General features: G+C 31.7%; 2 protein-coding genes across 3 annotated transcripts; one reads left to right on the top strand and one right to left on the bottom strand.

Moving 5' to 3' along the window:
* Positions 1–1878: 1878 nt before the first annotated feature.
* On the top strand, positions 1879–7722 carry LOC129310031 (DNA repair protein recA homolog 3, mitochondrial). Of its 2 annotated transcripts, XM_054951849.1 has the most exons (8): positions 1879–2264; positions 2706–2760; positions 3456–3673; positions 4106–4193; positions 4874–5046; positions 5314–5460; positions 6203–6334; positions 6975–7722. In XM_054951849.1, the coding sequence occupies exons 1-8, from the start codon at positions 2199–2201 to the stop codon at positions 7350–7352; spliced, it is 1257 nt and encodes a 418-aa protein (XP_054807824.1). In that variant the 5' UTR covers positions 1879–2198; the 3' UTR covers positions 7353–7722. The 2 variants fall into 2 exon arrangements, with proteins under 2 accessions (XP_054807824.1, XP_054807825.1); XM_054951850.1 differs by lacking the exon at positions 1879–2264 and having other exon boundaries at positions 3460–3673.
* A 4737-nt stretch (positions 7723–12459) lies between these two features.
* On the bottom strand, positions 12460–13889 carry LOC129308827 (uncharacterized). The gene is made up of 7 exons (XM_054950216.1): positions 13772–13889; positions 13543–13671; positions 13277–13382; positions 13166–13180; positions 13007–13069; positions 12573–12890; positions 12460–12525 (listed from the first exon to the last, which is right to left on the bottom strand). Exons 1-7 carry the CDS (start codon positions 13879–13881, stop codon positions 12460–12462), a joined length of 807 nt encoding a protein of 268 aa, XP_054806191.1. The 5' UTR covers positions 13882–13889.
* Positions 13890–24391: the final 10502 nt, after the last annotated feature.

Here is a 24391-nt window from a genome sequence, read left to right as displayed (position 1 = left end):
TAGGAGTATTAGTTACCAATAGACTATTTATCCCAAAAAAAAAAAATACCAATTGACTATGTGTGATAAAGATTATCTTGGTTTGTATTTTTTTTTTATGGGCCAAGAAACTTTCTGCACAAATTTCCTTTTCGACAATTCCATTAGCTTTCTTCTTTCTTCTTTTTTGAAATGATCAATTTAAACGCACAACTCACGCGGTCGGGTGTCAAAGCAGAGTTCAAACTATGGACCTCAACTCTACAGGGAGGTAGCGTCGTTGAGGCAATTCCATTAGCTTTCTTTACAGTAACTATGTTCAAAAACACTTTAAATATTGTTTTATTGTTATCTCTTTAATATATATCGCGCCAGAATTTTTCTTTTTCCATAAATATCATCTTTTCTTGATAAGGGTAAGACATATCAGCAATCTCCTATTTATTACCCCAAATTTGGGTACGCGCTGAATAATTCATCGGTGAGCAAAGAACATGATTGAAAATTTCCCGAATGATTTTGACTTTTAATAATGATCTTGAACTGTGGACCGGGAGACCTGGACTTGAATTCTCTGCCGACATTGTTGGGCGAGTTGCACAGAATTATAATGGTCAACCCATTGACCCCATATTCATAATCTTAGTAAGTGGGTCGGGCAGCCTGGGCCCAAGGAATTACGGCCCATTTATTAATGATAGCTTGTTTTCTCATGGGCCCCTGTTCTTCATGTGATGTTTCATATTTTCCATAAAAAAGGATTGAAAACGGGATGGGATAAATGAAAAGGAATCGGTATTCATGTTTGGTGAGACAATAAGATTTATAATATTAGATTATATTATATTTTTTTAATCAATGGAATATTTTTTTGTTGCATATATTCAATTAAAATACTGAAGGATATTCAATTAGTCAACCAAACATGTTTCATCAAGGAATGAGATTCTCATTCCCACATAAATAGAAAATATTCCCCACAAGTGAACAATACCTATAGACAGTGGAACCTTTGCTGTACTTTTTCTTTGTTAAGTGATACAGTTTTTCTATTCGTATGCTATTCTAAGTTGGATAATGGGGGAGAGGTCACTTTATTAGCGATAACATGCAGCAATTAATCTTAAGCTTTTGAGTTTGAATTCTAAATATTCGGTAATAATTAAATTATCATTAGGAATCATATTCTCCAAAGAAGCAAGTTACTAGTTGAATTAGTCTGGACATGAAATTAAGAATACGAGAACTTACACCTTAAAAAAAAAGGGGGGGGGGGAGAAGTAGTAGGAAAATTAAGGCAAAACAAATAATATAGATTCGCATAGCAACAAATTGATAGACTCGTCTCTTGCGCATCTTCCTCAGCTGTTACTGCATGTAGGTTTCTCAAACCTAGCCACAAAAGATGATAGCTTGTACTTGAATTAATTAAATCAAGCTACTTGGACATAACCCTGTTAACTTGAAGGCTAACATGCGTCATGCTCACATTCTTTGTTGGTTTCATTTCACCGAGGCGCTGTCCGGTAGATATAATAACACCACAAGTTGTCAACCACCGTACCACTGAACTGGTCAATCGTGGTCAGCAAAGTGATTATTTCAACTAATTTTTTTTTTTAATGAATGATCATATCAACTTTGTTAGTAAAATAATGTGATATTTGCTCACGAGCTACGCGCCTCATTTCATAACAGGGAAACCAATGAAAGACAATGAAACGGTGCGTGGAGAAAGATCGCTGTGTTGACGTGGCACTATTTAAACCGTGGATAGGATGTGAATTGATCCAACGGCAACGGTTGGGGGCGAGGACTTTTTTTATTTTTGTAAGAGCGAAGAAAAAATTGTGATCAGAAGCAGTTACAAGAAAAGTGAAATCTGCAGGCCCGGCCCATTAGCAGTTTTTGGAACGCCGCGGACAGAACAGTCGAGGGCGCACGTCGCACACGGTCCTGTGTCCCTCCCCGGTCCCCACTGACCTTGGTCGGAATTGGAAAGGGAGGGAAATCAAACGCCCGAAAACCCTAAAACCTCGCAAAGCTCTCACGCGCTCTTCGCTTAGTTCCCATTGCATGCATACTATAAACCATTCCAGTTTCCTTGAGCCTTTTCATTGTTGTATTTTTTTTTTTTTGGTGATCAGCGTGTTTGTGAAAGCTAGTTTATTTTTTCTGGGTGTCGAAGGCGGGAAGTGAGGATCCGTCAGGGAGCTACTATGGCTAGGCTGCTCCGGAACTCTTCCCTTCTCAAGCGTTCTCTATTCGACCCTACGGTTGCTACGGTGATACATTTTTCCTTTTCTTATCTCATATTTTGTTTTCCAAGCTATGTTGCCGTTTTCCCACCTCCCTTCATCCCCTCATTTCTCCTTAGCAAACATTCTCACATGACGGAGTCTTTGTGGTTATCGAGCTCGTTTGAAGTTCTCTCTTTTGTATTTATTTTTGTTATATGTTTTAAGCTGTGCGTGGCTTGGGAACAAAATGAAGTGATGATACGTAAAGCGATTCCCGGCTGGCCTTTATTGCGAAAGTTGATGTTTTCTGAAGATTATCTGTCCCTTATATAAGTAAAAAGAACCACAATGGCGAATGGTCGAGCATGTTTATGCAGGCCTAGTGCTAGCTCCCCCTCTTTCGGCATATTCTTCTACTTCTACACATGTTTGTGAAATTGATTCCTCTTCTTTATGTACTTATCTACTTCTTGCTTTTGTTTCCAGGGCTATAAACAAGGAATGTTCGGCGCATCTCAAATTTTCAGCTTTTCATCCAGAGGTTTATTTTATTATTATTATTATTATTATTATTATTATTATTATTATTATTATTATTATTGGAGAGAAGCTTTTTCTACTTTCTCGTTTTCTCTAACCCAGATTGATGAATTTCTGATGCAACACTAGATACAGAGATTAAGATAATAGGGGATTGCCACTTGTCTTTGAAGTTTCTGATTTATCAGGAAGTCCTAAATTGCTTTTGCCTAGTAGGATAGATGGCAGCTTCAGCCATTTACATTGACATGGAAAGCTTGCTAGTCAGGCTCATCTACGTTAAGTACTGTATATAAACTTGTAAATTTGAAGGAATTGAATCTTGAGAGCACAATATTGCTTAGGCTTCTTTACTAGCATATTGGATCGATTGGGTTAGGAGGTTAAGAAGGTATACATGTTTCCTGGGGCGTGAGTTATTACTCCATAATTTGGAAGTTGGGTTTTATGTACCGGAAGAATTTTGAAATTCACATCCATTTCTTGTTCCTGTTTATGCCGTGAACCTAGCAGTAAAAGAAGTTAGATCCATTGCTACAAGAATTCGTGTACTGGAATCATATTATGTACAAATTCTGTGTTAAGAATCTTTTATTCCCCTGGCTGCAATTGTCACTCTTTTCCTTTCTGTTTATCCCAGTCTTTTCACTAATGCATCTAAGTTTGATCATTATATTTATTTTTATCTACCTGAAGCTAGAAGGGGATCTAAATCAGATGGAAGTGACTCAAGAGATGAGAACATGTCTAAGAAAGACTTGGCCCTACAACAAGCTTTGGATCAAATCACTTCTTCCTTTGGAAAGGGATCTATTATGTGGCTTGGTCGCTCTGTTACATCAAGACAAGTCCCTGTGGTGTCAACGGGGTCTTTTGCTCTGGATATAGCCTTAGGAATTGGTGGGCTTCCAAAGGTATTATTAGCTCAATGCATGAAGTTCTGTTCTCTTTTATTCTACATGAGTACACAAATAGAATTTTAAATTCTATGTTTTTATTTAAAGACGTAATTGGTTGTCAATAACAAAAAAAAAATTGTATTTATTGTTTTTTCAATTGCTTTTGCTTATTTCCTTCCAATAATGATATGACAAGTACTTTTTTATGTTTTTATCTGATATTCGGGATTAATTTATTGTTTAATTCAGTTTTATATGGGTACGCTCTCTAGTGAATCATCATAATTGAATGTTTAGTGTTGCCATTTCATTTTGTAAAGTAATTTTTTTTCCCCAACATGATTCATTGTGTCCTTATAGGTTTTCTAGAGGTTGGAGAGAATCAACCTTATGTTTTGCAGTGCAAATAGATGACTGATGTTACTTGAAAATTCTGATTGTTTGTAGGGGCGTGTTACAGAGATATACGGTCCAGAAGCTTCTGGGAAAACAACTCTTGCTTTGCATGTGATTGCGGAAGCACAGAAACAAGGAGGTTATCTTTCTATGCCACTTCTTCAGGAATAAGCATGTTTATAGCTTTCTGGTTGTCTTAGCATACTTCTTAACTACAGGTGTGATCATGTATTATTGCTATCAATTATGATCGTAGTACCATTTTGTTAGTCTCCTTTTCCCCTACGCTTTACATTTGCTTTTTTTTTTTTTAATTTCCACTTTGGATAGATGTAGCTACTTTTTATGACATTTTAATGAAGGTCCAAATAAATTTTAGCTTCTTTTTATGACATGTTAATGAAGGTCCAAATAAATTTTAAGAATTACCCAAATGACTGTTGTTACATGAATGCAAATTGTTGGTCTAATTCTTATAAGGCATATTTCTTATCTATTCCTGCTCAACAATGTGGCAGCATCTTGCTGGTTCTAGCAGTTTTCTAACTCTGAGCAGGGGTTATGTTTTGCCCCCTGTTTCCCTGATTCCTTCTGTAGTGAATGGACTGTTGTTGGTTGCTTTTTATTATGTTAACTTTACACGATTATTTTCTTTATGGTTATGTTAATCTGTTATAATTTCTTAGCCATTACAATGACAGTGAAGATGAGAGGACTTATAATTTTGAGTACTGTGACTAACTTCTTTGTGCATATCTGTTAAGGACTTGTGCTTGGTCCATGCAGCATTGCAGACATTGATTGGCTTGTTCCTTGCAGGCTATTGTGTTTTTGTTGATGCTGAGCATGCACTTGATCAAGCACTTGCGGAGTCCATTGGTGTAGATACTAAGAATTTGCTTCTCTCACAACCAGACTGTGGTGAACAAGCGCTGAGTCTTGTGGACACCTTGATCCGTAGTGGTTCAGTTGATGTAATTGTTGTTGACAGTGTAAGTATGGAGCTCCATTTCTTTTGTTCATGTCTTTTTTTTTTTTTTTAATTGCTCAGTGTAAGTATGACTTCTTGATTGCTATCATGAGCAAAAATTTAAGTGTTCCATCTCTCGCTGTTTACTCTCTTACCTTTTCTCTGTATCTCTTGTTGATTTTACTTGTATGTGATTTAGATTATGTCCCCTTGTAGCTGGTATAATGGATTGAATTGCTTATATGCCAGGTATGTGCCTACTGACTTTTTGCAGTGTTCCCAATACTAGGTAGCTGCTCTTGTTCCTAAAGGTGAACTCGATGGTGAGATGGGTGATGCTCACATGGCAATGCAGGCAAGGTTGATGAGCCAGGCACTTAGGAAACTGAGCCATGCTTTATCACTGTCACAGTGTATATTGATTTTTATTAACCAGGTATCAGCAATGGTTGCTGATTGTACTAATTTTCTTTGGCCTATACCATAGGTGTCATTTTACTTGTAAAATTGACTGCATGTAACAAACTTGGTTGGCCTGTCCTCTACTAACTTAACATTTGTCTCTATCTTTGTCAGTTGCATTGAGCCCACGTTATTTTCTATTTCCAACCATCAGTTGAGCTTGAGCTCTTATTGCACTGCTGGCCGATATGGTTTTGGGCTATTAGTTATTAGGTTCATAATGATGTGTACATTAATGTTCGGTTTTTCTTTTTCTTTTTTCTTGTTTTTTTTTTGGGGATCTCTCATCTGGTATCTTACTGTGTAATGATGTTTCTGTTTTCTTCCTCTTTCTTAATATGAAGGTAAAGCTGATAGTTCATAATTGCTTTGTTACTTGCTACTAAATAGTCTAATTTACTCGAGTCAACCTTTTCTTCAGCTCTCTTTCTTTTGGCTTTTTTTTATAAGATTTATGGAACATAGGGGTGACACAGTTGGAGTTTCACTGGCAGGGTTTTTGGGAATGCTATTAAGTATTAATGTGGGTGATATTATCTTTTCTGGTTGTTTATTTGGAAAGTTGACTCATCATGTTAAGATGTGTCTTTTGGAAGACTATATGTTTTTCATTTTTATATTAAGTGCATGGATAACTTGATTATATTAAATCAACCAAGGGATATCCTTATATGATCTTTTGATGGTAGAATCTCTTTGTTTGCATGTTTCTCCAGGTGAGGTCTAAGCTTTCTACTTTTGGGTTTGGTGTGCCTACTGAAGTTACCTGTGGTGGTAATGCATTGAAATTTTATGCTTCTGTACGGCTAAATATCAAGAGAACAGGGTTTGTAAGGAAGGGTGAAGAGGTACAAATCATCTGTTGATTCCACTGCCCTCTTGCATTCAATGTCTGGTCAAAAATTTTTTTGGACTAAGGGTTGGTTGTAACTTAGTGGTATCCTCTCACAGCAACCAGACTTCTCACGTATATTGGCATGGAAACTTCTTACGTTGTGCTTGATTGGGGTGAAAATGGTCAGATTGAAAATGGCAATGCATTTAGACATAGTGTTCAAATAAATAAATAAATAAATATATATATATATATATTTCAAATTTCTGCCTTCTTGTCTCACAAATGCCAATTTTCTTCCCAACCAAGCATAACCTTAGGCTGTAATCATGATAGTTTACTGACCGATCTACATAAACGCATTAGAAAGCATGAGTAATGGATTACTCACATATTATACCAATCGCCATATTCTTCCATGATAGTGATATAATCCATTATATGTAGCAATGACAATAACTGGGAGGAGTTAAAAGTTCATACATTTGGATTTCTTTTGGATAAACTGGTTCAGTGCATTGGAGTACGTAACACGTTAAGCCTGTGTGTAATTCTGGCTTCTGTAGTATTTTTGGGCGTGGGGATTAGTTTTATTGCATTGAAGTGTTTTAATTACTGGTCTGATTCTTCTTTTATGCTGTTGCATCCTGCAGACTTTAGGAAGCGAGGTTCTTGTCAAGGTCGTGAAGAACAAGCTTGCCCCTCCGTTCAAATCAGCGCAATTTGAGCTTGAGTTTGGCAAGGGTATAAGTAGAGAATCAGAAATTTTAGAGTTGAGCCTGAAACACAAACTTATCTCAAAGTCTGGTGCATTTTTCCATTATAACGATCAGGCTTTCCACGGCAAGGATGCTTTCAAGAAATTCCTTGCAGAGAATCGCGGCGCACAAGAAGAACTTATGAGGAAACTCAGGGAGAAGCTGTATTCTGAGACAGAAATTGAACCAGAGGCAACAAATGAAGATGTCACAGAAGAAATTGTATCACCTGATTCTACGGATGAAGAAGTGGCGACAGCTGCAGAAGCATGAATTTGCGAATGGCCTCGAAGTTTTGGTTCACACCTTTTCCTTGCCTGGATTGGGATCCATGTGAGTGGGATGCCATAGCCTAGTGAGTCGATTATAAACTCGTCAATTCAATTGAAGAAAAGCTCATGAAGAAGCATCAGGTGGCTGAGGCAAATGTTGAAAATGCTGCCATATTGTTCTTGTAGATATAATTTTGCTGGTCATGATATGTATGCCAATGTCATGTTCTTCAATGTGTTCTGAACTGGTGATTGGGAGGAAAAAGGGAGGTAATTAGTAAAGACTCTGGTCATTTCCATTGATCTGTGAGGATAGTACTCCACTATATATAACGCTGAATCTGTATCCCATTGGAGATCTTCTGTTGTTACCCGTCCTTCTAACGCATGAACATGAATTGGAGTGGCGCATGTCGTTGTGGTCAACTTGTGAAATACTGTACATAAAAAATATGCATGCATGTGAATGAGTATTTTAACAAGCTATTTTTATTTTTTGGTGGCTTTTTAGAGCCAGCTAGGACGGTTCTATATCGCGTTTGATTTCGCAACTCCGGTGGGTTTTTAAAAACTAAAATAAAGACTGTAAGAGTAACATCTATTTTACTTTTGTTTTAAAACTAACGGAAATGTAATTTATAACTTGTTTCTGATTTGGGAGTGTAAAGCTCACTGTCTTCTATTCACAAGTACAAAATACTTTTAGATAAAAACTTTGCATAATCTTATATTGAGGGTTAAAAAGTTTTAATTAATTTTCCTTAAAATTTTAATTTATATTTTGTCTTTATTAAAATTGTATAATTTCATTTATGCATTTTTGTAAAATTGAATTTATTAAACTCTTTGCTCCTCTCCCCCAAGTAGGTGGTTAAAAAATCATTTCGTCCCTTTGAGGTGGGCCAGTAAAATGGTTTAGATTTCCTCAATTAAACCTCAAGTGAGGATATACTAATTTTGAGATTCGGTGTAATATGCGAGTCGGTGGACGTATGCAATCACTCCACGTGTAAGGGCATGTACGGGAGATCGAATTGATTATTTTCCACGAGATTCTGTTACACACTTCATCCAATTTTTGTTGTAGAATGTTTTCAATCGTTTCACATATTTAAAATTAATTAATTTTTTATATTATAAAAAATTAATTGAACTTTTTTTATTTTTTACTTTAAATAATGATATCTAATTTTTTTATATTAAACAAAATTATATGTACTTATATTAAATACATTCACATTAATTAAGAAAGGATAAAATAAAAAAAGTGATTTAATTATCACAAGGTGTCTTATATTTTGGATCAAAAATTAGTTTTAGAATATGTTCTACAAATAAGATTGAAGAGGATAATTAGTAATTAGTGTAACTAATTTTACTAATTAAGACGCATGGACCTTGTCTTAATTCTATATTGCTCCTTTAGTCTGTGAGATTGCTCAATTGAATCTATAGGATAGATGAAATGCAGGATTTGAATTTGGTGAGTAATTTAAGCCTATTTATACAATGAGTTCTTACATGATTGGGTAACAATCATTTAATTTAATTGAATATTTGCAAGAAATTTTTTTATACAATATTAAAAAACATCAAATTTCAAATCTTTAAAGAGGACAACAAATGTAAACAGTTCTTTAATTATGAGGATTCTCTTGAATGTGTGAAATAAAATGCATTTTGATCATTTTCAAGCATTAGTTAAATATAATAGTTATAATTGAGACATTAATAAGTAAACTTGGACTCCTCATGAAATCCAAATATCAGAATGAGCATTAAGCATGATTTTAGATCTTCTCAATTAGTTTCAATTGAGATATTAACTATCAGGATATATTGTACATACAGAACATTGAATGAAGATCATGCAATTTTCTTAGAGTTTGGACTATCATTAATTTAATCATACAAAAAATATACGAAAACCTAGGCTGATGTGTCGGGTGGTGATTGGTCTCGACGGTTCACTTTGCCAAGTTAGCAACCACTGCCCGCACTGCTTCTTCAAAGGCAGCCTCATCCCATTCACTCCCCTGTAATGGTAAACATTATTTTGAGAAATTATTTCAATAAATCAAGCACAAAAATTTTCAATAATGCTATTCGTACTTTTTATATTTTTCTCAATATATTTAAATACTTAAAAAATAACATAATTAAAACTTAAATAGAAAGCTAAGTAACCTGTAAATGATGAATTTAAACAGTTTCACTTTTGACTCCCTGCTTGTTATCCCAATTATCAATTTTTGCATAGTTTATTTTCCTTCATTTCAAATTTCCCTTCTCTTTCATTATTTTCTGGAGAATGTGATGGACTTTCATCGAACAAAACAAAACGAAACGCACAAAAAATATTAAAATACTATACAAGAGATACTATATACCACACATGTTTCCCTATGTGGACGTGGCCATTACATGACTTGCGACACGGAATGACACATATCATGATGCTGTTGTTTTACCTATCAAATCAAGAGAATAAAGACGTTTTTTTTATTAAGAAATGTCACTTCCAAGTTCCAACTTGGTCAATAATTAATTTTATTATCACAAGAGAATTCAAAACCCTAGTCAGCATGTCTTCTAGGGCAATCCATCACTTAATAGTTGTTACGAGAGAATGAAAGATTATGGGACACCAAATTAATTATGTTTTGACGCTAATTAATATAACTTGCTTCAAGCTGGTCTGCTTTGACTGATCTATATTTGTCTCTTAGCTAGCATGAGCTGAATGTTTCTGCGTATTTAGCCTTTAAAAACGTATTAACGCGGAAACGAAACACGACACGAAAGTGTTCATTTACACTCAAAGATTTTATTAAAGCTTAGTATTGCATTATGCCTAATATAAGTTTCATATTTATACTCCTATGTTAAAATCTAACTCAAATTATAAAAGTGCTCAGGCCAAGTCTCATAAAGCCAAACCCTACAGATCTAAACTGTTATCACTTAACCAATGTCCCCACACGCGCGCGCGCGCACACAGAGACGCATGATGAATATAATAAGAACTGTTAATAACTGGTAACTTAACACCTTATTTGAAGTATATCTTCTTATTAAATAAACCCTATCTATACATGATCTAATGTTCCTATCAGAATGTTTTATACTCGACAAGTTAAATTATTTTTAACAAGTTTACATGTCATCTAGCATCAGTAGTTTTGCAAGAAATCAACAAAGTTCAAAATTTTAATCGATGTGACTGCCAAAAAAAAAACCTCTTGAATATAATATCATTCAATACCTATCCTTATTAGAAAGTGAAATATCATAGCCCACCCAGCAATATATATATATATATATATATAATCTAATATAACTGCTGTTTGTTGACAGCATCCTTCCTGCTAGCTTTAATTAGAACAATAATTACAAAATCATTTCCTAATTCTATAGACACACCATCATCATGATCAAGAACTAATTATATATATAGAGAGAGCCAAATTGGACACTAATTGTTACAACTTGGTTTTTCACCTGCAACTTTCGTCTAATATACGTGGTAAATACTTTATACCCAAGCAAGATTTGTTTTCCAAAGTCTACTAGCTAGCCTTGTTATCTTAGCATCAAGTTAAGGTGAAGTTGTAGCCATTTGTATAGTTCAGCCGTTGTTGCTTCATAAGGTTCCCCACTACTAAAAACTGAAAAGGAAATTTGTCTATAAGTACGTACTTGCCACACATTAGCCAATCATAGAGAGCCCTGAGCAGGAGATAAGATATAGTACTGCAGATAAATAAATAAAGTGCATGGTACAACATATTTTAAGAACTGTCAGCTGAAAAGTTGAGATTAATTTCGTATTTTGCACGTACATACCTCTATCTTCAATCTTAAAGTTGCTTCATTGAATGCGTTCCCTTGAGCTATACGTGTGCTTGCATCCACAGAAATTAAGCTCACTCTCTGAACGCCTTTCAGAAATTCCAATAGGGGACTCAATATATCGACCTGCTGCAGAAAATAACTTTGTCTTCTTATTACAGTCACGTGTAGGTCAGTGAATCTTTCCCCTGATGAGCTCGACCCTGCAACGTCCGAAACCCTCACATTCATTAATAATCTTTCATCAGTTGTTGAAGAACTGGCTTTGGTTTCTTTTCTTGTTAATAATTCCTTGGCTTTCATTTTCGCCTTCACTTGCTCGTGATCTTTTTTGCCCATCTTTTCATTCTCAGCCATCAATGAGCTCAATGCCTCCTTCGCTGCTATAAGTATGGATGCTTTGTCTTTCTACACAATGAAAATTCAATTATATTCTTGGGAATCATCATTTGAACTAACTTACATGTATATTTTATCCTGTTCTTTTAATAAATCACTCTCAATATTACATTTTTACCAAAACCAAAGAGAGACTTGAAATTTATTAACCTAGCCTAAAAATTAACAAATTTTCAACTTTGCCCTTACTAAACTCCTCCTTACTTGATGAGAAGTGAAAAACAAAAGCCAATCTAGAATAAGGGCAATATCAGAAAAGTAATGAATATTCATTTGGTGACTTATAAAAAAGACAAAAATCTCTCCTCCAAATGCATTAGAAGAACGAGCAAAGGGAGCATGTATCTAATTAGTACTATTATTCTTCTCTCATTTACAAGGTATCTTACAAAAAGAAGAAATAAATGGTAGTTTTTATCCTTTAATTACTTGAGAAATGATTTTCACAAATAACAAGATGACTTATCATCATTCTTTAATTAATAAGTGTATAATTGAATAGTTTGGGTGTTTTTGACAAGGAAAACAAAATAATAATTTTTCTTAAAATATGTGAAACCTATATTAAATATCACATAAATAAGATCCGGGGGAGTAATCACTGTGAGTTTAGAAAAACAAAAGTTCATATAAACAAGTTAAATTATTAGAAGATTTTACTGAGAGTCATCTATAAGCTTGGCACGTACGTACGTACCTTGGTTTCCGGAGGGAGAAGTGATCTAAGAGCCTGAAAATTCCGGTTGAGTTTCTCACGCCTTCTTCGTTCTGACATCATATGAAGGAACTGGCTGCTAGTGGGACGGGTTTCTTCATAACGCTCTCTCATTCTCAGGAAATGTAAGCCTCTAAGCAATTCAAAACATCTCTTGAGCAAGCTTTGCCTCCTCAGATTCGGTTTGTACTGACCCACTTGGGAAGGTCTGTACCTCTTGAAAGCACCAATTCTTTCCGCAGCAGCTGGACGTACATTAGGCGGATCTTGCACAAGTAGCAGTGAAGTTGAAGAATTTTTTGAAGGCGGCGGCGACGCAGATATAACATGATGATGAATCGCCTTGTTAGCCATCCCCTCATGTTCGTTCTCTTGCAGCAGCAACATTTCGGGCAAGAGAGAACTGCCCGGAATGTTGCTGAATAGGAGGCATGTGTTCTGACCTGGGCTGCCCGTGGATTCTGATCTCAAAGGAGATGGAGATGAAGGTGGAATCTTGTGTGCAACTTGGTGGGATTGTCTACAAAGTTCTTCTGGAAACAACCTCTGCATATCTGTTTGAATCTCTGAACCCTGCACCCAAAAAAAAACAAACAAACAAACAAGAAAGAAAGAAATCATCAGAATTCAAACAACGTGCAAGATTAACTTCACCTGGTATAGTAAATATATGCGCTTTAATTACTGACTTGAGTGACAGAAGAGAACCCAAGTTCAATTTCCCCGTTGTGGCAACCTATGAAAACAGCTGTCTGTGAATAAGGAAAATCAACATTAATGCTCACAAGTTTAGGTTTCAGCTTATATAAATTATAAAATACTAGCTGGTCTCTTGCTCAGCAACAAACCTCAATCCTTGCTTCCTGCAAAAACATACATATCAATGCGTGTTTTGTTAGCCAACGTCACTGCGTGTAGTTGTCTGGTAGAGTAGCAAATTAAAGTCGAGAGTGAATTGCCTGAAAGAATTGCCTCTGTATATCAGTCCATGCCAGTCGCAGGAGATCAGATTGTTGCAGCTCTAGGTAAGAGTATTGGTTCCAAAACGCTAGTCCAGGAACGCGGCTGATAAAACAGGAAGCGAAACACGTAATTTGAGAGAGAAGAGGGAGAAAAACACTTCGATGCAGCAGAAGAGGCTTGCAAATTACTGATATAAATAATAGCTACTGAAATATTCTGATTAACATATATAAATAGGGAGTTTATCAGCTGCTAGCCTTACCCATCAGAAGTGACATCAAATTCCAAACCTCTATACTGTTCAAAAAGCCTCTGATCAACAGTACTCCCCAGGGAAGAGCTTGTTTGAAGGCTCTGTACGTCATAGAAACCATCCAAGAGCAGCAACCGACTGCGAAATGAACACGGAAATTGAAAGTTAGAAGCCGAAGTAAAAAATAATGTGCATGAAGGGGAAGACGCTTGGATTATATATATATATATATAATTACTTGGACGAGGAACTATAGGACCAGAGGCAAATGTAGGCACAGCCATAAGAGTGAAATGCGGATTGCAGGAAATCGAGCCTTGCAGCTTCGTCGGAGAAGACACTGTCCATGGATTGGATGTACGGTAGATATATGGTTGATGATGGTATCTAGGGTTTCTTCACTATCAATTTATTATTTATCGGAATCAGAGAGTGTAGTAGAAGTTCCAGCCATTTTAGTCTCTGGGTATGGAATGTGCTCGTGTCATTATGTGATTGGCTTGGCTCGATGACTGTTGACAAATGATAGATATCTTTCACAAAAGGTTAAGAAAGCCAAAATTAAATGAGGAAGCATTGTATTGTACCTCCCCGAGATGATCACACAGAAGCATGGTTGAAGTTAAAAAGACCATGACTTTTCGTTTGAAGTTAAAATTAAACATCATATTTCTTTTTGGACAAATTTACATAAAAAGTACATCATTGAGGCCATTGCCTAAGAACTCATATAAATTATAGGTGTCGTTTAAATTATCGTATTGAATTTCACTTTGTAAAATTTATAATAGGATATGAAATTTAAATAAATTATAGGAAAAATGACTTTATTTTTTCACATAAATGTAAATGTTAGAGCTATTTTATCATAAAACATTGATAAATAATTTTGCTGCTAAAAAACATGAAAAATAATATACAAATTTATGAGTTGCATTATATGATATATTAGATGTCTAAAATAATTTTTCCTTAGCCTCAAAACTGTCAGACACGTCCTTGAGGTGCATGAAGTGTTATATATAATAAGGGATGTGAAGGAAAAACAGAAATTAATAGCATAATATATACTCTATCTATAGAGGGTTTTGTGTATTTGTATGGAATGCGGTATTGGCCACAAACTTGCGAATATATAGTACAGCTGCCTAAAAGCGTAAAAGATCATTATTGTTTATCTATTTGTAAAAAGAAACTTGTTGATATCACAAAAATTATTCGGAAAATGGTAATACAAATCTTGTGAAGACATAGATGGCGTGGAATTGTAGATTTCCATCAATTATTGAAATGCCATGAAGGATTCATAGTCTTGTAACTAAAAAATAAATAACGATTGACATAGCCAATGAAAGGTCACTCATAAATTTAAAAAAATTTAGTTGTAAATTTAAAGCAATGAATTAATGGAAAGTTAGTTGTGAATTGATAGATAGTGTTGTAAATTTATGCATCATCATGGCTTGTAAATTTAATGGTAGTCACCCCATAATATAATAGTTACTCATCTTTAAACTGATATCATCTTTTTATATTTATCTTTATTTAATAGGATATCTCACTTTGAAATAAATATAAAGTAATTTTTTTATTAGAAACAATTTTGAAAAAAATATAATCATTACATCTTCAAACACTATAAATACCTTACATTTTTTTAATATCTAACCTCTCAAAAAATATCTTATATTTTTAATAAAAAGAAGTATTTATGAAAAATTATTGTTGAATAAATAAATAGTCTCGTGAATTTATATATTGTCACTAATAAATTTAGTAAGGAGAATTACTTTACTTGTGAATTTTAGGAAAGTTATTATTAAAGTTATGAAAGTCAATTGTGATTGGGTATCTAAAAACAGAAGGTCCCTAAATCATATATTATTCTACTATTAAAATCATTGATCATTCACAACGTTCCATAAATTTACAAATGAAATTTCTTAAAAACTGATTCTCCTTTAATTATAAGTGACAATGCATAAATTCATGATGTTAGTTAACCTTGCAAACAACTGTCCTTTAATTATAAGGAAATAGAAAAATAAAAAAAATGTTGAGTATAATTGCATGGGAAAGAACAAAGTATTGTGTAAAATTTTTACTTAAATTGCTACATACAATGCCGAGTTCTGGCGGTTAAGATAAAGTGAAATAAGGTGTAGATAGAGGTCATCATGATTCCACTCTGATCATGATATAACCCCAAAAAAAAAAAATCTTATTTAAGTCAATAAATATTTCAAAAATAGAAAAAATATGAGGAGAACTGAAAAAAGAAAAAAAATCAAAATAATTCTATAAAATACATGTGTAATTGAGATCGTCACTGCATGTATTTGTCAAAAATCCAGTTATTATCCAGTGCCGTTATTGTTTTAAAAGAAAGGCCACGAATCCAGTTACTATCTTTGTTGTTGTTAATGTTAAAGTCGAACATGCTTGAACTAGAATGGAAAAGGGCATAGAAGTAAACATAATTGAATACCTTTTGTTTGCCTATGAACGTGATATAGTCTTTTCTCTTTTGCAATCTTTTGTTTGTATCCACCGTACGTGCGTGTTGCGACGCAGAAATAAGTGGCAATTGGGGATTGGTTTGCGTCATGAACGGAGCAATGGGTTTGCCAGGGGAATCACCTCACATCCATAACTAATTCACCTTTTCAAAAAAAAAAAAGGTTAGTTGATATATATATATATATATATATTAATTCTTTTAAAATTTTATACGCCCTCTAATTTTATATATAAGTTGTCTTATAAAAAAAATTATATTCTTAATTATAAGTATAGTATTAATTGATTTATTTCAAATATAGGCACTCCTCCTAAACATTAGGGATAAAAATGTTTATTTTTAAATTTATAATTTTTTTTAGGAATGCGAGTGGAAATCAAAGTAATTAATTTCTAGACAATTTCAATGATATGACTATTTCTTTGGTTCATGTGAATCAATTACAAGTGACTTATGATAATGACTATTGATATTTTAATAAATTATTTTTTAAAAAAAGAAATGATAAATGAAGAAAGGAAATAATAAAAAAATTATACTCCCTCTATTAGAATAAAACATTTTTTGAAGAGTTAGATGTTTAAATATATAAGGTATTTTTAGTCTTTCGAAATGTAATCATTGTCTTTTTTTAAAAGTGCCCCTATTGATAATGAATTTATATTTATTGTAAGGTATTTAATAGAGGTAAATGTGAAAAGATAGAGTTAATTGAATAGTAGATAACTACTTTATTGGGAGATGAGATTTGGTTAAAAATACTTTAAATCTTGTGATTTGGATCAAACAAGATTTTTTAAAAGATGTCTTATGTTATATATTAAAAGAAATACAAGGAACATTATATAATTAAGCTTCTGTTCCCTCTGTTTAAAAATATAAGGTATTTTTAATTTTTTGAGGTGTAATTATTATATTTTTTTTAAAAAAATTTCTATTAATGAATGATTTTATATTTATTGTAAGGTGTTTAATAAAAATAAATATAAAAAGTTAGCACTAATTTAACAATAAATAATTATTTTATTAAATATAAAATTTAATTAAAAATATTTTATGTTTTTTAACAGATATGTGTTCATAAAAAGTCTCGGAGAACCGTGGCATCGGTTGGAGAATCATGGGTAAAAAAAATTGAAGCTTGCGGATGTCAAGTTTTTGATGGTGTGTAGGAAGTTGTTATAAATGCAATCAATCATTGCTTAGAGGAACTTATATATTTAAAAAAAAAATAAGTGCGGCTCTATAATGATAAAAGAAATTACACGCTGAATTGTTTGTTTTGGCCGACAAATTACATGTGGAAGGGAAGCTGTGATCTTGCACTTGGGAGTAGAATTTACATGTCATCGGCGTGACATGATTAAAGGTTAGAAAACTGGGTTAAGTGGGGCCAACTGTGGTTGAAAATAGTATAAAAGAAATGAAGGTGACTGTTGGTGTGGGGTGAAAAGGTGACACTGATGAGAAAGGCCTTGAAAGCGAAGGAGCCAGCATGGCTCATAATTATGGAAGCAGGTTGATTCCCTCTGAAGGAGGGAAAACCCTGAAAAACCAGCAGAGAGGGGGGCCCACATGCAGATAATCAATAATGGAAGTTGGATTGAGTTACTGAATTGGAAAGGATATAAATGTCCTTCTTGAAAAGTGGGGGGGGGGGTGGGAAAGAGGGGGATTAGTCAAAGTCAATGTTTGAAATATTCGAATGAATGAAGGAATGGTCAAGACATCCTAACTCACGGGCTTTCTTTTCCCAGTCCTTCTTCGTTTATATTTCCTTCTCTGTCCCACCCGACCTAATCCTCTCAACCTTTTATTTTAGCGACTCCATTTCAATATACCTGTCACGTTTTTTTTCCATCGGACCACCTAAATAGTGTTCGCACCCCATCACTTTAAATATCCGGCTTCTCCCATTACATGACACGCAATTTTGGGCTCTTTAATCATCATCCCATTACTGATTGATTTGGGGTAGAAGATGATGAAAGAGCGTAGTTTAGTTTAGTTTCTTCTTCTTCTCCTTGTTTTTGCATTTCTTTATTTTTTTATATATTATTTTTATCAATTTTATTAATATTAATATAAAAAATAAAAAAAATATAAGTATATAAAATTTTACATATATCTTTATATAACAAATTTTAAAAATCATGTCGCGTTATTTTTTATCTTTTATGAAGAATAATTTTAAAAATATTTTTTAAATATTATATAAAAAGTTATACTGTAATTTATAAATAAAATTAAATAAATATTTTAAAATGTGGGTGGAGTATCTGTTTTTTTACTTTGGCCGTTTTTTTTTTCTCAGTAATTATTTCTAAACATCTGGTTTCTTCATTTCAAAATATTTGTTATTTGAGAATTACGATAAAATATCAATATTATTTTTTTAAAATTATCTTACCCATCAAATTTGGGTTAATATATTGTGAGATCTAATTGAATTTAATTCTTTTAAAATTCTTACCTGTGATTGTATGAATTGGAACTCGAGATCATTAGTTTAAGCAGTCATGATTTCTTCCAACTACAACCAACCAACGCCAACATTGTTGATTTGATGATATTCATTTTCAAGTAGCTTTCTTAAATTATATGTAAGCGATGTTCAAGCTGCAAAAAATTTCGATGATTCACATACATGTACGGATGTTTATTTTTTATTTTTTTTCAAAAATAAGGGGAAATTGCTAAGAAGGACCTCGATCCTTTTTCCCAAATATGTTTGCCTCATAGAATTCTTACCAATTTTCCTTCAAAAGTATTACCAGCCGGTTGGCTTCTATGAATTAAAATCAGTGGGGAAAAAGCTTATCGGAATTCTTATTTTAATTACTTTGTCGGAGTGATTCAAAAAGAAAAAAATACGAACATACAAAAGCCTTTATTAGTACAAACACTCCCATATTTTTTAAAAATAATTCTATTATAAATATTATTTTAGTAAAAACTATAATTAATATTATTAGTTTAATGCTTCTACTTATTTTGATTAATTTTTTTAAAATACAATTAAATTTATAATAAAGATTATATAAGTAATTAAATATTTTATTTGTTCTTAATATATATTATTATGTTTAATAATTACTTTTAAACATATAATTTTATTTGAAAATAAATTTTTTAATCATACAACATGAATTGATTTGATTTTTAATTTTTTTATAGTCTACGGGATTTTTTTTTTTAAAAAATAAACGCTCCCATAAGTGATTTCGTAATATACAGAAGCTTTTTTTGTCTCGTCATGTGACATATATCCTTTAAGAGGGTTTTTAAGTAAGAATGCTTTGACATGAGCTTTATATAGACCTTAAAAAAAAAATTTTTTTCTAGTCGGGTATTGAGCATTATAAAATAAATGTCTCCTCTTGAAAGGACCTTGAACACTTTACTCACAGAAGAGTATAAAATAATCAAAAATAAGAGTACAGGGGTTTGGAACTTAAAAAAAATTCAAGAATTTATAACAAAATGTAAACAAGGTGTAAAGATTTAAAATTATATTTTTTCAAAAAAAGAAGGGAGAATGATAGTTAAGTCTCAGGAGATCAATTAATTTAAGTTAAATTCTAACTAAATTTAAAGTGCCAACAAAATCCCTTTGTTTTTTGTGGAAATAAGTATGATATCTTAAAAAAATTACAAGTTCAATTTTTAATTTTATAATTTTATTATGATGCATTTATAATTTATTTTCTAAATTTTAACAAGGATAAAGAATAAACAATAGGCAATAGAGAAATAGAGAATTTATTTATTTTATTGATAAATAGGCAATGGCCAAAGAATAAAATAATAGACATAATATTTTTTAACATTAAATTTAAATATTTATATTTGCTATTAAAATTTAAAAATAAATTTTAAATTTATCACAATAAAATAGTAAAATTTGAATCCCTAGAGCTGTTAGACATAATATTTTTTAATATTAAAGATAAATATTTGTTCTCTATTAAAATGCCATGTCTTATGTATTTGATGTTATATCATATGTGGTATGCATACATGTGTCGGTGTCGCATAATTTAAAGAACCAATAACTCAAATATTAAAGACATGTTTGATTTCTATTTTAATTTTAAAAAGTAATGTTTTTATTTTTAAAAAATTAATTGAAGTAACTATTTTGAATTTAAATATTTAAAAAATGTTATATTTTTATTTTAAAAAATAAAAATATCTTAGAGCTATGTTCTTCATTTTTTTATGTTTAAAATACATTATATTTGACTATTGCAAATTACTTTTTAACTATGATTAACCATTATTACAGGCCATCAGCCATCACCATTAACAACTAGAAACTACCATTATTAGTGTTTTTTAGTTTTAATATTATTTTAAAATAAACCTAGCTAAACAAATTTTTACTTTGTTTTGTTTTGAAAAATAATGTTTAAGAATTGGTCAACAAAATTGTTTTAAAAAGTTAAAAATAGAACAAAACCAAACTATCTCTAAATGAACAGTGTTGAATCGGACTTAACAGAATTTACTCGATATATTTACTTATTTATTTTGGGGGAAACATAGGAATATTTATTTCTTTTTATCCATTTTGATATAATGTAGCTGTGCCAAATTCAGTTGGCCGTCCCACGTTAGTTGTGCAACCATAACACGTGCAGCCCGGTCAAAATGATATTTAATTAACAGGTAACTTTAATTATTTTATACTCCTTTCATATGAAATTATAAAATATTTTTAAATAAAATCATACATATTAATAAAGCTTATTTAATATAGAGAGAATAATGGATAGGTTCTAAAGGGATTAATTAATTAATTTAAATTAAGTTTAAAAATGTAAAACTTCAAAAATTTGCAAGTTAGCTCTTAATTTTGCAATTTTATTGTCATAAATTTACATCTTATGTCTCAAATTTTAATGAAAAAATAATTTTTTTATTTTTTAACCATATTAAATTTTAAAAAATAAGTTACAAATTCATTATAATAAAGTTATAAAATTAAGAGCTGAACTTACAAATTTTAAAAGTTTGACACTTTGAGATTTAATTTGAATTAATTAATTTTTGACATCTATTTGTTATTCTCCCTTTAATAGACTCTACAATTCTTTTTTTTTTCACAATAAAAATATAAACTTTTAAAAATTCTTCTTCTTTAACACCATTTAAAAAATAATATTAAAGAAAGAAAATATAATGGAAAGATAATGTTGGAAATATATCACCAATAAAACTTTATTTTTATTAAAGTGTCTTATATTTTAAAATGTTAAATTTTTTTAAAAAAGTATTTTATAATTTAAGATAAAAATAATACATCTAAAAGTACAGTGGAGAAAAAAAATTAAGGTTAGCTTTAATAAATTTTTTCTTTGGTTGTGGTGCAATATTATAATAACGAAGATCACTTCACACCCTTTTTTAATCTTTATTGCTAGAGACAGTAGATCTATCTTACCGGCCTAGTGAGATGATTGCTGTACCATGATATATATAAAAGATTAAAAAAAATCTGGATAACTTTTTTTTTTTCTCTTGAAAGAAACTTTATATGTTGTTATGACAATAAGTTGTGTATATCTTCAGTTAATCTCTGTGAAACGTGAAGCTACTGAGCTGAAATTGATTTAAATGTAATATATCCCATTTCTCAACAAGGCTTTGGTTAGCATAGATTGTGGAAAGCTGATAGATGACAAAAGTAAAGATGAACATATTCCAAGTTGTAATGTTCAGTACAAAAGTTGAGGAGGCCAGGTTGTAAGAATCAAAATTAGATCTTGGGATCTTTGTGTTGTATGTGGCTTGTCATTAGTATTTAGTGCTGAAATGTCATTGACCAATGACAGTTCAAGTTTGACTGGCCTGTGATAATGCAAAATTCAATGAGTTTAATATTAATGGGCAAGCTCCAGAACCTTTCAGTAATGGATCCGAAAATTTTAGAATGTTATTAAATGTTGAAAATCATTGACATACATTATACATATAAAATTGAGTAAAATTATTATTATTATTATTATTTTGTGGGAGCACTTGCCCCCGATATATACCTACAATCCCTAGGGCCTTCTGTGAGGATGTTCACTTACTTTATATTTTATAGGAAGTTCTGAATTCAAACACCTGATTTATATATATTATATTATACATTTTTTATCAGCTGCTCCTCTAATGTGATTTTTATCAGGGTAAGATTTGAACTCTTAATGTTGTTAGAAGAGAATCTCTTTTTATTGAATCTAAGCATGGTTAATCCTTTTTTGAAGGAAATCACTTTTTATTAATTTTAGTATTAGGCAAGGTGAGTTTATTTAGGTTTGGTTTAATTCGGATCGAATTTAAAATACTTGAAATATAAAAAAAACTCGTATAATCAAGTTTGACCTTAATGCTTTAACTTTTGAGTTTATTTGGACTGCCGGAATACTCAAATTATTAAATAAATATTATTTTATTTTTTTTTATTTTTTTAGCCAGTTTCAATTTTTATATTTAAAAAATTAAGACTTTCCAAATTTTATCTTATATTATATAAAAAATTCAGACATTCAAATTAAATCCATTCATGTTTACGTTTGCCTCAAATTTCTTTGGACTTTTTCGAGACAGTGCAAAGGAACACGGAGTAAAGAAAATTCTTTAAACTCCCAAGTTTGGTCTTATAATTTTTTGGACTTACTTAGGCTGACTCGATAAATTTAGTCTAAATGACCGGCTCAAATCTCCCATTTATGTCTCATAATATGTTTTCTTAATTTGATTTTCAAAGTGCGCTATCTGGTTTTAGTTTGCTCTAAATTTGCTATTGGTCGTTCAAGACGTGTTTCATTCATGAACGAAGTGGATTGAATACCTTCAAAAGTACTCCCTTCAATTCAGATTATAAGTTGCTTTCTAAAAGATAAATTTGATCCACATTGTTAATCACTTGAGTCAGGATTTTATATATTTCAAAACAGAAAATGCCCATTTCTTTTTCTTTCCCACTCTCTCTTTCCCATGCGTCTAACCTGCTCTCTCTCACTCCCTCCTCCCCTCCGCTCGTTGTCTCATGGTCTTCGGTCTTTCTTTATCAATCGCCTCTATACCTCGTTATAACTCGATATGAACAGTTGAGATTTATCCTGAAAGGACAGTGAAAAGTGATGGAGGTGGAGAAAAACTATGTCCTTATTGAAAGGACGTAGTCTAAATCCTGATCCATTTATTATTGATCTTGCAAAACGATAGTTCTTGAGAATAGCGATGGACTACTGGTGCCTATGAAGTGCCCAAATTTTCTTTGGGGTCACATCATGCTAGTTGTTTGTGGCATGAAGGGCTATTGGCTAATATGATTGTGGGGGTTGCCAATATAATTATTGATTGTTTTTGTTGTAATTGATTGGTGAAGCTAAGGGCAGAGGAATGGCTGGAGACCAAAGTTGATTGAGATGTTCATCATTTAGTCAAAGATCTGTTCCTAGATTATTTCATCAAATTTTATGGTCCTAGATATGCATGATATTTTTGGAATCTTTGACTAACATTTTTCATTCTATGTACACTTTAATGTGTCGTCCTGGCAGCCTGGTAAATTTTCTTTCATTCTCCAAATTAAATTAGTTCTTATTTTAAATTTTCCAAATTTTTCAATCCTTATTTAAGTCTGATATAATTTAATCTTTTAGTCCTTTGTTGATGTCATTTTCCTAAGTGTGAAACTCTTAACGTGCTGCCTTATTCATAGATTTCACTTCTTGAATGCTGTTATGTTGTTAATCCGGCCTCCTCTATTAGTCTTTAGTTAAAAGGGTTTATTAATATTATTGAATTATTATCATCCCTTTTAAACTTTGCAGCAATCGAACAAAGTTTTTTCTCATTCAAATTTTTAACATATTTATCAGATTTAAAAATTAAAATTTAATTTTAAACCTCTCAATATTTTTACATGAAATGTATATTATTTATAATAACTTATATTTTTCCTCTGCGTTACCCAGGGATATTTAAATTTGGAAGGATAAAGCATATTTTTGATCCTTTAATTTTATACAAAGTTTCTATTTGATTCCTTAATTTTTTATATTATGTTTTTAATTCTTTAATTTTAACACCATTAGTTTCAAATGTTTATTTCTTGTAACAATCACTGTTATTTAAAAAATAAACTTAGTAAGTCAACATTAGAGAATATTTTATCAATATTTAAAATTTTAATTTAAATTTTTTTTATAAAATTAATGGTGCTACTAAAAAGGTATTTTATAAAATTAAGACACTAAAATAAAACATTGTGTAAAGTTAAGTGATTAAAAGTATACTTTAACCAATTTTAAAAAATAAAATTATATAAATTATGAC

The sequence above is a fragment of the Prosopis cineraria genome, unplaced genomic scaffold, assembly GCF_029017545.1.
Source record: "Prosopis cineraria cultivar Desert tree isolate PC_DT_omini unplaced genomic scaffold, ASM2901754v1 PC4, whole genome shotgun sequence".
Classification (NCBI taxonomy): domain Eukaryota; kingdom Viridiplantae; phylum Streptophyta; class Magnoliopsida; order Fabales; family Fabaceae; genus Prosopis; species Prosopis cineraria.
The sequence above is the reverse complement of the archived record's forward strand: the minus strand, read 5'-3'. Positions and strand labels throughout refer to the sequence as shown.

What these genes read in the sequence shown, in the direction of transcription:
- LOC129308827 (XM_054950216.1), bottom strand. Translation starts at nt 13,881, where the DNA reads ATGGACAGTGTCTTCTCCGACGAAGCTGCAAGGCTCGATTTCCTGCAA. An exon ending in TCCTATAGTTCCTCGTCCAA is followed by an intron (nt 13,672 to 13,771) that starts GTAATTATATAT and finishes TTCATTTCGCAG; the next exon opens with TCGGTTGCTGCTCTTGGATG. An exon ending in TTTGATGTCACTTCTGATGG is followed by an intron (nt 13,383 to 13,542) that starts GTAAGGCTAGCA and finishes CTGTTTTATCAG; the next exon opens with CCGCGTTCCTGGACTAGCGT.
- LOC129310031 (XM_054951849.1), top strand. Translation starts at nt 2,199, where the DNA reads ATGGCTAGGCTGCTCCGGAACTCTTCCCTTCTCAAGCGTTCTCTATTC. An exon ending in TCGACCCTACGGTTGCTACG is followed by an intron (nt 2,265 to 2,705) that starts GTGATACATTTT and finishes TTTTGTTTCCAG; the next exon opens with GGCTATAAACAAGGAATGTT. An exon ending in TTTCAGCTTTTCATCCAGAG is followed by an intron (nt 2,761 to 3,455) that starts GTTTATTTTATT and finishes ATCTACCTGAAG; the next exon opens with CTAGAAGGGGATCTAAATCA.